This window comes from Battus philenor, unplaced genomic scaffold (assembly GCF_028537555.1).
Source record: "Battus philenor isolate CCGP_79_NKW_IND1 unplaced genomic scaffold, ilBatPhil1.0.hap1 SCAF_14, whole genome shotgun sequence".
Taxonomy (NCBI): Eukaryota; Metazoa; Arthropoda; class Insecta; order Lepidoptera; family Papilionidae; genus Battus; species Battus philenor.
The window spans coordinates 1,519,763-1,537,293 of NW_027181676.1; the positions used below are offsets into that span (position 1 = coordinate 1,519,763).

Sequence of the window (17,531 nt, forward strand, 5' to 3'; positions counted from 1 at the left end):
AAACCAAGACCTTGGTTTTAATATAAGCAACGAAGAGTTTTATTTCATATAAAAATTTTATTCTTATTCATAAATTTAATTATTTTTCATTACGAGGTTATTACTTAGAGAAAAATCTGTAGATATTTGTAAGAAAATATTTCTATAATTTTACTAAATCATGTTATAACGTTGATTAAAAAATTGCAAAATATCGATATCGACCAGGAGTCCGATGCGATAAATTAATTAAATCGTGTTTAGCACAACTCTATTAAATCCTGGTTCAGTTTTTCATTTTCTTCTTTGAATTTTCATAGGTTATTTGAAGCCGACCGAATAACGTTAATAAGTTTTTAATTAAACAAAACTTTTGGTTAGTTACTTGTGCTACTTACAACGTACATTACGTTGTTTTAATTCGGTGTTGTAAATTAAACTAACTGCAAAAACTATGGTCGGTGTAATTGATATTTAAATTATTGTGATAATTATTTTTGTAATGTACAAATTAAATTCAATTAAAATTTGCAGGACGTCTTAACGAGACCCGCTGAGGAATTCGGCAACGATGAAACTTTGGAACATTTGTGGGCGGCCAAAGCTATGGAACATAGTGACATATATTTCAATGTTTGTATTATTTATGTTTACTTTCAGCTATATTTATTTTAATTCTCATCATCAAATTCACTTAGATTAACTACGACGTTTGACTAATACGTTTAATAGAAAAATTGAAATGAATGATAAACTTTTTTTCGTAATTTAATTTTAATGGTTGTTCCATTCTTAAATATTTAGAAAAAAGAATTTCAATAATAGACATACTTACAAATTTTATTTTAATATTTGGGGCATATATTCCCAGACCATTAAAATAATATTTTGTCATATGTTTGGATTTTAATTTAAAAGACGTTATTTAATTAAAGAAAAAAATTAAACATAACTATATGCAAGTATTACAACTATTGCTAATGCAACATGTATTAGCTATAGTTTTGTTCTTGAAATATTTTTAGATAGGTTAAATGTTATCACCATTTCATCCTTAATCCCCGTTTATCCCATACTACCATACCATTTAATAACAGTTATATAGCCATTTACAAGTTTGGTGTGCCCCAATCATTAAAGCTCAGAAACATGACCATTTGATAGATGATTGGGGAGCAGCGAGCAAGAATTTTTTTAACTGAACTTATTGCCTTATATGATTTTAACTAATACAGATAAGTCAGTCATGGGTGTAAAAATTTCATAGAGGTCTAAGTGTAACTCATTTGCATCCAGTTCATGTATAGAATACCCTATCATAAGTTCAATGGTTTCAGAAATAATAAATGTAGTAATAATATTGTATAAAGCATTTTTAAAATTTAGATTACTATATGTAAAAAATTAATTAATGTTTACTGTTCTACCAAAATTATTGACCTGGTACATACTAAAAAAAAATATAATTCAATGTAACATATTTTAGATTAACTTTTTGAAGTCAAAGTTTTTACACTGTAATCGGAAATAGGCTTTAAACCTTTTATATGTTTAATCCATCAATCTTCAATTCTGTTCCCGTTAAAATAACTCATTTAATAATTTTTAAATAATACTTTGACAGCATTAATTTTAAACTATTTTTTTTAAATTAAAACTAATAAATTTCCTTCTTTTTATTAGGTACTCTGTTCTGTAGACACAAGATGGCTTCGTCTGACACCACACGATGACCTCATATACACACACTTCAGACAGGATTTCCCCGACATGGATGTAAAATATATAAAGGAGAATGAAATAAAAAACAGTGTGAACAAAGCCAGATGGAGAATGTTCTGCGAGAAATTCAAAAACATTGTCGAAGACTACAGCTTTGGAACCCTGATGCGGGCTGACACAACTGGAGATTATTCAGAACAAAATACTATTTTAGTACCACGAGTTCAGTTCTATGCTGTTGAGATAGCGAGGAACAGAGAATGTTTGAACAATGAAGTGAAGAAACGATATAAATGTGCTTCCAAGTTAAACATGGAGGAATTGGAACATAAAACAGAAGTTTCTGTATAAAAGAAATGCTCATTTTATATTGACACACATAACACTTCATTACAAGGATGCTGGATAGGTAAACATTGAATATTTGAACACAATGTGTTCCCTTAAATGTAATTAATAATTATTACTTATTTCCAACTAAAACCTCTAAAACAGTGATAGTAAACTTCTGAGAATTATTCAAAACTAAGTTTTTTTTTTAAATAAAATTATCACCTTTACTCAATTCTTCTCCATGTTATAAATCTTTATTCTTTTGCCTCAAACTAAAATATAATTTAGTCAAATACATAGTGAATAAAGCTTTATATGAAGTCATTACAATCATTCATAAATATGTTTAAAATTAAGTTTCCATTATATCATATCTCAATCATAAATTACTTAGAAATGTTATTGTGTATACAAAGTACTTTATAGTAAAAGTGTAAATACACTTTTACAATACAAGTGTTTATAGTTACCTCTTATTCATGGAACATACCAGTATATCTATATCTACATGTTCGGCTAAGATATTAAAATGCTTCTGCTACAAAACCTAACTGGTAAATTTCATAAAGTACCCATCATTGTTAAAACTGATTTCCTCATCATTTCAGCGATAAGAAGTCCACTGCTGGGCATACGTCTTATATATTTCATGTAGGACCGGTTTGAAGCAGCCTGCATCTGGTCTTCTGTCCACATGATGATTGATTTAAAACTAGATGTGCTATTTATGAAGAGAAAAAAATTTATGAGCGCCAATCTCGAGCGGGTAGAAACAGCGTGGATAGGTCCCCCACTAGTTGGATCGATAACATAGTTAAGATCTTGGAAAGTCGCTGTGGCGACTTTAGGGGGAGACATATGCCTTCTAGTAAGAGTATATGGTTGATATGATGTTTATGGATTATTCCAAAGCTTGTGTTATAATTTGAGGTGTTATGTGTTTGCAACATGAGATGAGCCTGTATGGGTGCCTTTTAAAATATTTTGACAGTTACTATACATCCGTGTCATATATAATGGAGCTGATTCAGTTCACATATATCTTGAGTTCCAACGTAATGACAAGAATAATTTTCATTAAGTTTAGGAATCAATTTATTATATTTAAAGAGTCAATCAAAATATGTCAACAGAAATGACAATACTTTCCGGTCTCCCTAATGTATCTCTATTATTTAACAAGGAATGATTTTCTTGTTTCTTGCCATTATAAAGTTATATAAACATTTATGGTAATATAAAGCATAACACAATATATCTTTTACTTTAATTCATGTTACAATTCAATGCAATGGTACCTTTATAAGTTACTTCAATGCTGGGGTTTGACATCATAAAAATTGTTGGCTTAGCAAGGAAAAGGGTTTTGAATTGTTTTATTATAAAGTACTTATGTATTTAATTATTGCAAATTATTTAAACCATTTTTGCTAACCAATAAACAGAGATTTGTAGTAATATCTTTGTTTATATGTGTGTCACCTCTGTGAGTCAACCCATTCTTGCTTATATAAAACAAGATATTTTGTAATAAAAACAATTTTTGACCATTTTTCGTGAGTTACATGTTTAGTACTGCACTAACTGCAGTGGTCAGATTTTAAGAAGATAGACCAGAGATTGGAATGCCCGCCCTTGGTGCACTATCTGGTGGACCTCACAGATCCAAAGCCATATGTAGGATTATTAATATTGTATTACTTGAATTAATTGGTTGTATTTGACTCTGAGAAGAATTTGTGAAAATGTAAAATGGAAGATCCATTGAATTAAACATATTGATATAAGAATAAATTTGTAACTTTATATTTATTAGTTTGATTTTATTCACCATTTGTTTTACAATGAGGCTTCGGGGAATTTTCCATTAAAACATCTATTATGATTATATAATGGTTATTTATTACACAGGATGATTGGGAATGGGTCTAAAAGGTTTAATGGTGTATCTTAAATCAATGGATTCAGAAATAAAAGAGTCATGGTAGTAAGATAACATGGTTTCATATTAATTTTTACTATTGCCGAAAATTTAGGACTGATGTGTTCCAATAGAAAAAAATATATCTTATTGTGATATTTCAAATACATCACCGTATATATGGTGATTATAAATAGGTGAAAAACATTAAAACCTTTTTTTAAAAATGGGATATTCTTTCAACCAAAGTTTTTACAACTAATAATTATGAAGGTCTGTCTGATCTGAAGTCTGTTAAATTAAATAATAATAAATTTTATATCTGAGTTGGTTTCTATATATTACTAGTAACATTTTTATTTAAAGGTATATTAGTAACAGTAGTCAGTAAATTTATATTTTTAGTTTTAAGAAAAAGTTTCTTTTTTAGTGACATATTTATCTAGAGGTGTTTGGAAATAAGTGTAAAAGTTTCAAAAGGATGAAAGTAGAGCTCATTTGTCACATGAAATCAACTAAGACATAATTTATATAAAAAGACATGATTGCCTTACATGCTATGCTTCAGTATTTTTTTTTAATCTTATAATGTATTAGCATATAATAATATTCTTAAAGTTAGATATAGTAGACAGGAGAGCATTAAGGTTTTCATTTTTACATTACCGAATCAAAATTTTCATTACTAGCAGACTATGTATTTACATTTACAATACTGTAATATAAGCTAGCTTCTCATGTTTCGCAAGTCATCAAAAAAGCCTTATAATGTAAGGTAACCTCAAGTTTAAGTAAAAAGAACTCGTAAATATTTAAATGTAATGGAATTTTTGATCATTTTGTCAGCCCATAGACGCCCATAGACCTTCATTCAAAATCTCCTCGATGAACTGTCTTGAGCTGGTGGTATACCGTGACTTCGATCTTGACTATATCGTCAATCAAATAAGTTGGAATCCATCGATGCTACGCTTGCCGGTCCGTGGTCCTCACTCCAAAACCTTAAGGTGTCAGCGGCCATCTGTTTTGCACGATAAATGGCCTGCCCACTCCGAGACAGGCCTCCTCCATAGATCGCCACAATGACTGGTCTTACGCTGCCCGCATACAGCGATTTGGACTATGTCCTAGGTCAACTTAGTGGAAGGTTTACCCATGCCGTGCCTACTCGTGACGTCCACTTAACAACCTTTTTTCTCCAACAGCAGCTTCAGGAGCTATGTTCACCCACAACTGTCATTTCAGAAGAGTGATTCAAGCTAATTCGGTTACCTTGGTTCTTGTGTGGATTTCAAATTCAACAAAACCTTTATTACTACCAGTATATACTATTTAAATAACTAATTAATATTTACTGCAAAATTATTTTCATCTCGAAGAGTAGCCAAATATAGCTCTCTCCATTGCTCTCCGAGCTTCCTTGTATGGTATGGATTCTTTATCATGATTGCTCTATTTATGTATTAAGGATATTTGATGAAAGAATTATCAAAAAAAATAGTGACATATTTTACTGTGAGGTATACAGATCAGAGTGCATTAATATTTAAGTTCAAAGATGACATTATATATAGCATAATTATAATCCATCTTTCAATTAGGTTCTTGGATTCTTTTATCATACATACATGTACACTAAATTGATCCGCTACAGACAGCTAGTATTTAATATACTATAACAATGTAATATTAATTTGAAAGTGTTATATGCACCCCCGAAGTAATATGAGCAAATTGCCACTTGGTTAGACACCAGAAAACATAGACAAGACACTATCAGCATAGACAGGTTTTTAAGGTAAGCAATGAAAGAAATTTACACGTACACAAATTCCACAGTTTAATTCTTGACACAATTGTTTTACTACACAGATATTTCACAGCATTTCATATACATAATTGTAAAGTACATTGAATGAGGTGATCATGACTTAGAGAGATCAGCCATGCTGATTTACAACCTTTCTTGCGAAAGTCACAATTATTTGTAAAGACAAATCTAATCTGATTATTTAAGACTTACAAACTATCTTTTACCACATATATGACAGACAGACATTTTTCGCAAATTCAATTATATATCCCATACAGAAGTAATTTTAGAAAATCTATTTAAAAGTAATCAGTTGTTAAAGATCGTTTTTTTTTTTTTAAATCATTGAAATGACAATGGTCTACAGAAATTTCAGCTTAGATTTTACAGTGATGTACAAATAAGTTTGATAGAAATAAACAGTTCATTCGCATGTGCTCTATATGTAACTTATAAATAACATCAGGCAAAGCATTTGACGTTTAAAAAAATTTCAAACAGAATCTACAAAATTGCAAAGCTGAACATTAATCTTAAACATCTATCATTTGGTACACTTAGATGGGAAAAATATTTGTCCTATTTAATCATCAAATATGGTTTCTAGTGGGTACTCAGTCATGATCAAGCCTCTGCCCCAAAGAGCATCAGCTATTTGTATTTTATCCGAGTCATCTGGCGCTTCAAGATTTTCAACAGCTACATAATTTGGATATGTAGTTATCAAGGTCTCTATGGCTGGTGCTAAATCTTCCTCGATCTCAAGGTATGATAAATCATTTCCATGGTACTCTAAGGAGTTTTCTGTATAGTAATACAGCCTTATGCCATCCTCTGAAACCATTCGCAATATATTCTTACGTAGCAATCTTATCTTTGTGTCAAGTCCAATTTCAACCCGATTAGTTACTTTTCCATTTTCAACCATTACATCTGTATCTCCATAAACCGTGCATGCTTTTTCTATATCGCTAAGCACAGGAGGTAGGGCATCATGTTGGTACTTCTTACACATCTGATCCACAGCTTCGTCCATTGGTAGATGATTTTTAATCTGATAGAATAGATTCTTTATCATTTCCTCTATTTCTATTTTTCTTGGAGTGTTCATGTCTGAGTGGACCAAGCCAAAATTATCATAGATATCAAATGGTAGACCCTTTCTAAAATCAACATTTTCACTGATTGCAATCTGTAGTGCAGCTGGCACCATTCTTTCAAACAGATCTCCCCAGGAATGCTTCTGGTACATGCTTATTGTAACATGTAGAGAATGTTCTCCTTCTATAGTCACACCTTGATGAATGTATCCTCGTGGGAAGTAGAGCATGTCTCCTGCTTCTAATGTAACTTCCAAGATTGGCTCGCCTATTTCATCTTCGGAGAAATTCTTTGATGACACCCTTGGTAGTAAGTCATTCTCGGTCTGTGGCTTGTATATACGCCAATGTTTTTTACCTTCTGTTTGTAGAATGAAGGCTTCAATATCATCATAATGCGGTGCAAAGCCTTGACTGTCAGGCGGTGTTAAATAAGCATTTGCTCCAACAAATGAATTAAAATATTCCTGTAATGTTGCATTGAGGAGATGTAGTTTTGGCATATAAGTTTGAGGATTTAATAGTCGAACACTGCACCCATTTAAATAGAAGTCCCAAACTAAATGAGGTAGGGCTCTTCCTACAGGATTGTGTGTCTCTCTTTTCCCATCAACATAGGATGTGACATCCACATTTTTGGTGAACTGTACATTTTCATTACGCAGCATGTTATCAATGAGTGGTGTCGTAATTAAATCATAGTAATATTTAGGCTTGTTCCTAGCAATATGCAATGGCTTCTTCTCCCAGATGTTTTTGAAGAACTCATTGACGTTATACGGTGCGATCATCCACTTGAACACCTTGAGTCCTTCCTCACAACTGTCGGTCAGGGCTGATGTTAATACAACGCCGCCCTCCGTCGAGTTCGAGCAGATGTCATCCTCATTATCTTGCAGGTTGAATCTCTCGTCTGATGTTATAGGAACTAACGCGGGAACATGTTCAGTTTCGGACGGTTTGAACTTGTTACTTTCTTTTATGTTTACGCTCTCCTCTACTTTCTTGCTCACTTTCAACTTCTTCTTTTTATGTGTTTTCTTTTTTATTATATTCTTGGTCTCCTTTACCTTCTTCTGTTTGCGCTTCACCTTATGAGCAATGTTTTTAATAACGTTTTCGTTTGAATTTTGCGGTAGCGGCTTTGGTGAAATAGACGCTTTTTTCTTTTTCTTCTTGTCTCGTTTCGTTGTAGTTTTCTTTATTTGATTTTTGGCTTTGTACATAGCAAATGCCGACACCGGCGAATCCATGATCGATATTATTATCTATTGAAAGAAGCGTGTAGATATATAAGACATTACAACCCCTTCCTATATCGAATTGTTTTCATTAATTTAAAATGAAAGACTCCTTCCTAAACTATTAAACCACTACAATATGAATTATAATAAAATATTTAATTATTCGCGACACTATCCAACAGGTATATTACATTACTTTTCCGGTGTAGGTTAAAAACATCTGGTTTTTCGGAAAACACTTCATCGATTTTAGCATGTTGATTTTTTTTTAATATTAATTGGGCAAAAGTAAAGAGACCAATCGTTTGCTCGTTTGTTAATTTAATCCAATATTTAATAGTCATAAATTACTATCTTTTAAAATTATATATTAATAAATAAAACCATTAATATCATTCCTAAATAACAAATTCGTACTCTTTTGTGCATAAATGAAAATAATACCCGAGTTAAAAAATTCTCAAAATTTCAATAGGGGTCCAGACCAAAAATCATTAACACTTCGATGCGTACACAGACGAATTATCTAAACTACTTTCAAGAGTCAGTTAAATAAATAAGTCGAATTCGAACTTGAGCATTACTCTATTTGTATATCAATAGTTCAACTCATAGCCCATGAAAAAAACAAACAGCTATTTCTTTTAATAAAAGTCCTATTAAAATGTTTAAGGTTCGTGAAGATTTCATAAATTTAGGGTGCGCAGGATAAAGTGTTTATATTATCTTAACTATTGTTTCCACTCTAATAATCTTAGTTAAAATATTTCTTTTTGCTATTTATTCAAATTTGGTGCGGTCGAACTTTATTGCATTATACAACTAAAGGTTTGCTAATTTGCAGTCCATAAACTGGAACTGAACTATACAGAAGCTGTACACACTATGATAAAAGTATATGATTATGTTGAAGGAGATCTGCATCACACCTCGTCTTTGCTAAAATACAACGAAAGCCATTAAAAGAATAAATTTAAAATATATTATTTTATGGTTTTCTTTTACTAATCTAGTTGGATACGTTTTCTATAGTTTGTCTTAATTAAAACGCCCCTTAAAATCGGTTTCTTATAAATTTTTATAAAACAGTTTTATGGGACCTCATTTTCAGCTTTATGGGACCTAATTTTCAGCTTTCATGAAGCAACTTGCGCTTCCATTTGAATTAATAACTTAAAAACTAACGATTTTCGATAATGGTAAAGTTAAATATAATAAATAAAGTATCAAACATAAAATGAATCATTGTTATTGTATTTTTTTAATTTAGACACATTATTAATAATAAGACAATGGCATTTCTATAGCTAGGACTGAATGCTTGGTTGTTCCATACTGAATGCTTTGTTGTTCAAATGGAATATTTGATGTTTGAGACGAAATGCTTTAATTGTTATATAGCCATTTTTACTCCTGCGGGAATAATATCATGAAGGTTTTCTAATCGCGTGATGCTCGAGTTATAGCCGAGTGGCACTTTAGTCGTTACTTGAAGTCCGTCGCCTGTGAACAAGAAGACTTTTCATTTTTTGCTTGAAAGGTCGACGGTTGGGGCTCCCGATCTATTTTGCGATGTTAAACTGCGGTGAGTGTGAAAGCGTTGCAATAGTTTTAGCAAATGGCGTCCGATAGGTTTTCGACGGTAAAAGACCAAAAAAACTTTAATTGGCTCAACAACTGAAGATTACATGAAGTAAGATATTCCCAAAAGTGTAAACAAAAAGTTATTAAGATTTTTAGTTTTGACATATTTAAATTTACGTCTACTGTAAACTAATAAAAATTACGTATTATTCAATTTACAAATTTTATCATAGATGTATGTTACTCTGTTAATAACAACATTTTTTTTTCTAATTATGGAGATATTAATTTTACTAAAATAATGATATATTTTTAGAGCATTCATATAGGCATATATCATCGACTCCGTTGCATAAATCCGTAACAGCAAAAATCAAATTACACAGGAGAAACAAAAAACCGAATTTCTTTAATGTCTTTAATTATAACTTACAAGAGTAAGTTATATACCAAATCAAAGCTATTTTTATGCCTAACTTTATATTTTGGAAATTATCTGAGTGATTGTTGACAGTAATGTCCTTTTCGATGTTATTCGAGAGAAATTTTACATTGACCGTCATTAGCAAAGTTGCAATACGATATAATTCATGTGTACATTTATGACAACTCTATCAACGCAATGGTTTTTATCGAGTCACATTGACTTAGTGTGATCAATTCTTTAAAATAGTGTGTAGTAAATAGCTATGGTAATAAGACGTTACAGTAAATATATTCATAAAAAAGTACAAAAGTAACCAGTTATACCCATTACTGAAAATCTATTCACCATTTTACCCGCGAATATCGTACTCGCGATAATCTCTCTTCCTTTATTTTACATAAAAATTCCAAAAAAAAAAACACAAGGTTGACTACCTGTAGATGCAGAAGTTGACTGAAATGGAATAAGCCCGTAATAACATAATATGTGTTTACTCGGTGGAGGCGACGATATCTTCATTTCTTTCGCCTATACATATCCCAGGACAAAGTTATAAATGTAGAAGCTTTAACAGTTTGACTGCCGATCAATAAGGGCTCCGCTAGTTGGGAGCCGTTCAAGTATTTTTGTCTGTTTTTTAGCATAATACAATTTTTAAAAACACGCCTTAGGCGTCTGGAATGAAATCGTCAATCTGGATGCCTTTTTCGCCTTGGGGCGAGATGAAGTTATTTAGAAATTTTAATTATAAAATAAACAATAGCGAACAAGAACGTAGTAATCATAACGCCGCGAGACCGCCTCAAGACGAGACGGGCGATCCGTGCTTTCCTTCCCTTCGTCGTGAATCCAGAACGGCATTTAAACTATTAAAGAGGGTAAATATAAATAACTCATTTGTCAGTAAAAACTTTTTCTACTAGAATGTGACTGGTCAGTAACTTCTGGCAGTAGTCTGCAGGGATAGATAATAAACAACAGTTAATTTTCATATCTAGTTCGAATTAAGATGCTTTAACTTCATTATCATTATATTATTTATGAAGCTTTTGATTTTTAAGTGTAAGATAAATTGGGAAAATGAACTATACATTTACCATATAAAGCTTTTATATATATAATCATGGATGGATTTTGGCAAAAGCAATGTGGACCCACATTTATCTTAAAAGATTAAAAAATAATTTCTGTATTAATGTGGCGTAATACCAGGGTATATGGCGGCAAATTCATTAATCTGCCTTTGCCTACAGCCAATCCACTAGATGGATATTGGACAATGGTATTTGTCACACAATGGATATTTGTTTTATGAATTTGTATATTAAATATTCAATTATTATACAAAAATAATACACAATAGTGAGTTTTAGATTTTTTAATGTTCTTAACCCTACGTTCACGAGGTCTCCATAGCAGTGGCAGTCTCCTCTGTGTATTTTCCTTTGTCCTTGCCAAGGGCTGCCAGTCTGCCCTTTGCTCTGCGGTCTAGGATCGCCTTGCGGTCCTTGTTCATTTTTAGCTTGACAATTACACACTGAAATCAATGGACATTATTAGTAACTGGATCTTTGGATTTAGTAATAACACTAAATAGTTTATCTGGATCAGAGCCATGGAAGTGTTTCCGCAGTAGCTGCATCTCAAATCAAACCTAGACAATGCCAAGTGAGATTGGATGGGGTCTAAGTTATAAAGTTATCATCATTTTTATTTGAACCTATCATACTAAATACATATTGTATATCTACAAAAATTCTTATCTTTATTTCATTATTGCTTTTTCATTGTCAGTACATTTTGATACGTAAATAATATTTTAAAATGTCATATGATATAATAATTCAACTGGCTAAATTATATGGACACAACAAGGTGTTATTGAATGAGCCATAATTTAGACAAGTTAGTTGAAATACTTTTATTGTATTGCAAGTTATGTATCAATAAAATTGAATGTATTTCAGCAAAAAATTAAATACATGTAGACATAGAAGAAAGCCAACAAAATTTAATAATTAACTATTGCATATCTTTTCGGACTTTTTGTCAGATTATAATAAAAGATGGTTTACAAGCCAAATATTCATAAATAAATACTGTATGTATTAAAGGTGAATAATATCTCTAAAACAATGAATTATGTCAATAAGAAATTTTACCAATGCACAAACATATTTTTTTGTGTATTTATTTATGTACACCAGCAGTACACATAAGTTGCTATATCAATAATGGTTCTTTTAGGTGATACATTTAAAATTTACAACTTTCAAAAAAACAAAACAAAAGAGGAAACATCTGGCTTATAGCTTCAGACATGAAAAGAGCTCTCAATGTGAAAATGTTCCTCCTGGCATATAATTATTTTCAAGGAAAGTCCTTTAAAATACTGATTGAAGACTTCAGTATGGATATATTGAAATATTAAAAAATTTCGAAAGATTAAAGCAAATATTGATTTAGTTTACAATGTTCATATAACTAAATGTTATTACTTTTAAGTACAAAATCCGTTAATATTTTGATAATTACCTTTGAGGGGTGGATGCCAACATACGCACTGGCACCGTTGGCTTTCTCTCTCTGGATCCTCTCAATGTAGACCACAAACTTTTTTCGGTACACCTGCACCACTTTACCTACTTGCTGGCCTTTGTAGTGACCACGTACAACCTGCCAGCAATTACAAAATGTTGAACCATTAGGATACCATTTTATGGTATTACAAAGTATTGTTTAGTTATAATATCAGAACAAAGGTATATTTTAACATATGAACATAATATTATTTTAAATAGGATGATTAGTTTAATATAATGATAATACAATGTATTAACTAAGTTAAGTTTGACTGAGTAGTTTTTAAACACTAGTAGTGGCTTAACAAAGAAACACTAAGCATATGGTATTTGTAAGAGTTAAGGTAGTCAGGCAAAACAATCAGAGCCAATTTTTGAACCATGGCACAGAGCTGCGTAACCAAGGTATTGACGCACATGAGAAAACCTCAAGTTTATCAGCACCGAGGAAGCTGCATCTGCGGTCTGTGAATGGTTTGTCTTCATCATTTCGTTTTGCACTGACCATAAATTAATTAACAAATTATAAACTAGTATATTGATATTTATAATTTAAATAGTTTTCAAAGTAGTGTGAAAAAAGGTAACAAAACTTTAAATGTAGAGGTTACCTTTTTTATTACTAACCAAGATTAACCGAATGCGTAAAACATCAATTTTGTCAATAGTAAAACAATAGGTTAAAGTTGAATTGTTATAACACTGCATATATTACCTGAACTTCGTCGTCTTTACGGATTGGCATGGATTTCACGTTGAATTTCTGTCTCAATTCCTTGGATAGTGGGGAGGACATGAGTACTCGCCTAATGTGCGAGGGCGCGCTGAAGTGCCTCTTCCTGTTCTTCCTCCTGGAGGAGGTCACTTGCCTGTTGTACTTCATCCTGACACTTGCTGAAAACCCAAAATACCACGTTTTATTTCACTATCCCAAAACATTAGGTTACCCCGTCTCTGCGTGCGAAACGTCAAACTGCCGATTCGTTTATTTTGATCACCAATATACAATTTTTGTGAAATAGCCATGACTTATAACAGTAAATATACACAAGAGATGAAATCAAGTGACTTTATAATTTACATAGATGTGAGACCGAGGATTTTTTAAGATTTAGTAACGTACCCGAAACAACACGGCAAAGAATCAAGTTAAGAAAGACTCATAGACTACAAACATATACAGACAGTTCGTATCATTGCCAGTGCAAAAAATTAAAAAATTATTTATATCAACAAAGATTTTAAATAAATATAAAATTTTAATGTATACTACTTCAAAAAAAAAATTATTATTATGTATTAAATCGATTTATTTTTTATTTATAGATATGTTTTGCCAAGTACTTCACACTAGTCCTACATCGTGCGAGTCTTTACAAGAGTATCTTGTACAAAGTAACTATTTTAATATGGGCAGTATAAGGATAATAATAATTAATTCAAAATCCGCACTAAGTAAGTAAATAAATTAGTAGATTAAAAAAAGGTTAATTCAGCCGTCAACAAAAAAATACTTAACTTTTTCAATATTAAACTAATTATGTGACAAGTATTATGAATTGGTTCAATTTACTGTGAGATATGAGTGGTGTACTTACATTTTAATCAAAGTTAAAAAAAAATATAATGTTTACCTATTAATATTTCTGCTAAATAAAATAAATTGTTTACTTAAAATTATTAAACCCATTTTCCAACTTTCTTAAATTTTTGGTCAAACTTGTCAAATACTTAATTTTATTGTACTTTATTTAAAAATAACATTTAGATTCTTATTTCAGGCTGAATATTATTAATCATGATATTTTTACTCGGGCGAAAAACTTCTCCACAACTTTATTTTACTATTATTAAAACGTTTAAGCTTAATTTTCATACAATCAAATATTATTTAACAATTTATATCTGCCACAAAATTATTTTTATAGTTAACGGAAAGACTAGTTTGAAAAATAAATGTTTAAGTTACCTGTATCTAAAATTTATCAATTAGTATTAACAAATAAAACAAAGTACCTTTCGCCACACTGGTTTAATACGATTCCGCTAGGTGACGCTTTTATAAATTCTTTTATTACTTAAGCTGATTTTGATATATAGAGATAGAACATAATCGTAATGTTATGATATTAGTAAAATAAATCAGTGAAAATGGCTTAAACATTCTTTTAGCAATAAAATTATCGCGTCTAATTATTTTTTTTACAAAACACTTCTTTTTATTTTGGAACTAATATACCGTTTTAATGAATAATAAAGAAGTAATAAATACAGCTTTAAAAAATTATAAAAAGACTTGATAATTTCCGTGGTCTTGTAACTAGTGAATTCTCTTTTATGAATTAATTTCCCTTATCAGTATTAAAACGGGTGGTAGAAAATTTTAATATCCAAAATTACGGGCCACAATGTCTTGGACTTCCTTATATCACTTTAAGACTTATATTTCTTGTGTTTTATCGAATTAGAAATAAGAAAATCTGCATAAGAATCAAGGTCATCGACTAGAGTCGAGTAATAGCTTGTCTAAAGTGGCAGCGGGCACAACGTTCCTGCAGCCGGCGGATGTTTGCGCCAAAATTAATCTTGAGTGGTGACCACCAGCCGGTAAATGCGGCGTTCGTAATCTCTCTACCAGCTGGACCAACGACAAGTTGCGAGAAGTAGCTGAATACAGACTTGTCATCTTGAAAATGGCAGTCGGAAAGTTACAGTTGACACAAAATGCCTGTAGGCGAGTGACTGAGAAACTCTTTTTTTATTTATAAATAGCTGATCCCCCAAACGTTGTTTTGCAAAAAAAAAAAATATTAACAAATTAAAGATAAGGGTTGATCGTAGAGGGGTGAATATTTAGGGTTGTATGTATTTTTGCATGCTGTATCATAAAGAGAGAGAAAAATTTTGTCTAAAAAATAATTAAAAATTTAGGGGTGGACGACCCTTAACATGCAGGGGAGCGCTAAGATTCACGAAAAGCGGTCGAGCCGTTTGAAAGGAGTTCAATCACACACACCGTGACACGAGAATTTTAGAGAATAGATTTTTATATTTTATTTCTTTTTTATACTTTATATATTGACAGTTTTTGTCGTTTTTTATTTTTGTTCATTCTCTGTCAGTCTGTTACGTATTAGTCTACTGTTTTATAGTTTTGTAAAATTATAATTGAATGACCACTATTATTTTCATTTACTTAATCCATTATACAGTTCGCACGGTCTGTGCTCAAAAGTGATTATTTTAAAGAAGTTACCTGATGTAAATGAACTGATAAAAGTAAGTAGCAAGATTTTAATATGGAACTGCTGTTTAAGCCAACTGACATGGTCTAGTGCCGTAATAAACGATGCCGCTGTAAAACAGCGATACTGTTGTGTGATACCACAAGGGTGTTCGACTCCTAGGGCTGCCAGTTAAAGGGATGAAGTGTCTTGTTCATTGCCACATCAGACTTGGTTCTTCTACGAATCTCCTCATTTCTCATTCGATAAAACGCTTATTGTGATCAGTAAATAATGTTAATAACTAGTTAATATTTACTGCAATATAATGATACGCGATAAACCCCTTCGTTACAAGATGACGTCCACTAGATGAACCGTGTTTACCAGCGCCGGAGTTAGGTGACATACATTTGCCGTTCCTTATATTGCATTGTAATTGTTTCCTCTTAGGTTGCAATCAATTTCGTCATTGAATGCGCTTTCAGTTGAAAACAATTCTTTGGCAGTGAAGTGCGTATTTCGAAACTAAAAAGTAAAAAAAAAAACTATATTAAGAAACATACACATGCCCGGTGCAGTAGCGTCACTTCGGCTGAACGGACTGCGGTAAGGAAAGGGTTAAAGTTTTATGGCGAAGTATGTACAAGCCTGAAAGTGTTGGTCCGAAGAATTTACAATTTTTGAAATTTCCTACCATCCGCTTTCTTACTGATAAGAGGAATTAATTCGTAGAAGAAATTTCACCATTTACATGATGACCTTCCCCAAGGATCGCCTTCATCATCATGACAGATCTTGCGCTCCCACATCCAGCGAACTTGACATAACTTTAACAATGTCGTCAGTCCATCTAGAGGGCGTTTATATCAGTATACCTCTCTTTAATTCAAATACTGAAGTAATTTTGTACCATCGAGTTACACTTGTCTCGGATATCGGTGAAACAGTTTCAGATTATTCGCGGTTATCTGTTTCTCTCCGCGACGTCTCGGAGTCGCGACCGGTAACTCGCAGCCTCCGGAATACTTTACACAGTGTCATCGCAGCATCCGTATTAGATTGAGATCATTTCAGTGAGATAAAATGAGTTATAACCAAGATACTTCACAAGATTTTTAACGCAGTTCATTGATAACAATGAATGCAATTTTTAAATACGTTTCCTTTCTTCTATCACGAAATATTTAATCTTAAAATTTCCATTCATTATTGTACATGGTAATCCAGTGTCCAGAGTAAATGTATCAAGATCCAAAGGTCTTCCAGATATCCGATGGACATAACAGATAAGGAAATCGATCCTGAAAAAATACAAAGTTCCTTGGACTGGAAAAGATGTTGAGAGAAGAACCCTGCTACGACCCCATAGTAATTAACACTCTTACAAGAGCTTACTTTAACAGACTACCAGTATGGCTTTGTGATAGTTAAAAGGTTGAGAAGTAATTTGTTCTTTATTTGACCATTTCTGTTTAAGAACTTTAAAACAATACACAATATCTACCACTCTCCTAGGAACTTTACTGTGAGGTCGAACCAGAAACGAGGAGTTACGCAGAAGAAGAAAAAGTAACAGTGGATGGGGCACATTTCTTGAAC

The 17,531-nt window shown here is 31.8% G+C and overlaps 3 protein-coding genes across 3 annotated transcripts; 1 reads left to right on the forward strand and 2 right to left on the reverse strand.

The window, feature by feature from the left end:
- The first annotated feature begins 276 nt into the window (after positions 1-276).
- On the forward strand, positions 277-2,260 carry LOC137933752 (protein PBDC1). The gene is made up of 3 exons (XM_068777789.1): positions 277-436; positions 514-612; positions 1,663-2,260. Exons 1-3 carry the CDS (start codon positions 434-436, stop codon positions 2,050-2,052), a joined length of 492 nt encoding a protein of 163 aa, XP_068633890.1. The 5' UTR covers positions 277-433; the 3' UTR covers positions 2,053-2,260.
- Positions 2,261-5,778: 3,518 nt separating this feature from the next.
- On the reverse strand, positions 5,779-8,358 carry NO66 (Bifunctional lysine-specific demethylase and histidyl-hydroxylase NO66). The gene has a single exon (XM_068777760.1). It carries the CDS (start codon positions 8,119-8,121, stop codon positions 6,352-6,354), a length of 1,770 nt encoding a protein of 589 aa, XP_068633861.1. The 5' UTR covers positions 8,122-8,358; the 3' UTR covers positions 5,779-6,351.
- A 3,128-nt stretch (positions 8,359-11,486) lies between these two features.
- On the reverse strand, positions 11,487-13,907 carry RpL26 (ribosomal protein L26). Its single transcript, XM_068777713.1, has 4 exons — positions 13,829-13,907; positions 13,421-13,599; positions 12,659-12,799; positions 11,487-11,660 (listed from the first exon to the last, which is right to left on the reverse strand). Exons 2-4 carry the CDS (start codon positions 13,586-13,588, stop codon positions 11,523-11,525), a joined length of 447 nt encoding a protein of 148 aa, XP_068633814.1. The 5' UTR covers positions 13,589-13,599; positions 13,829-13,907; the 3' UTR covers positions 11,487-11,522.
- Positions 13,908-17,531: the final 3,624 nt, after the last annotated feature.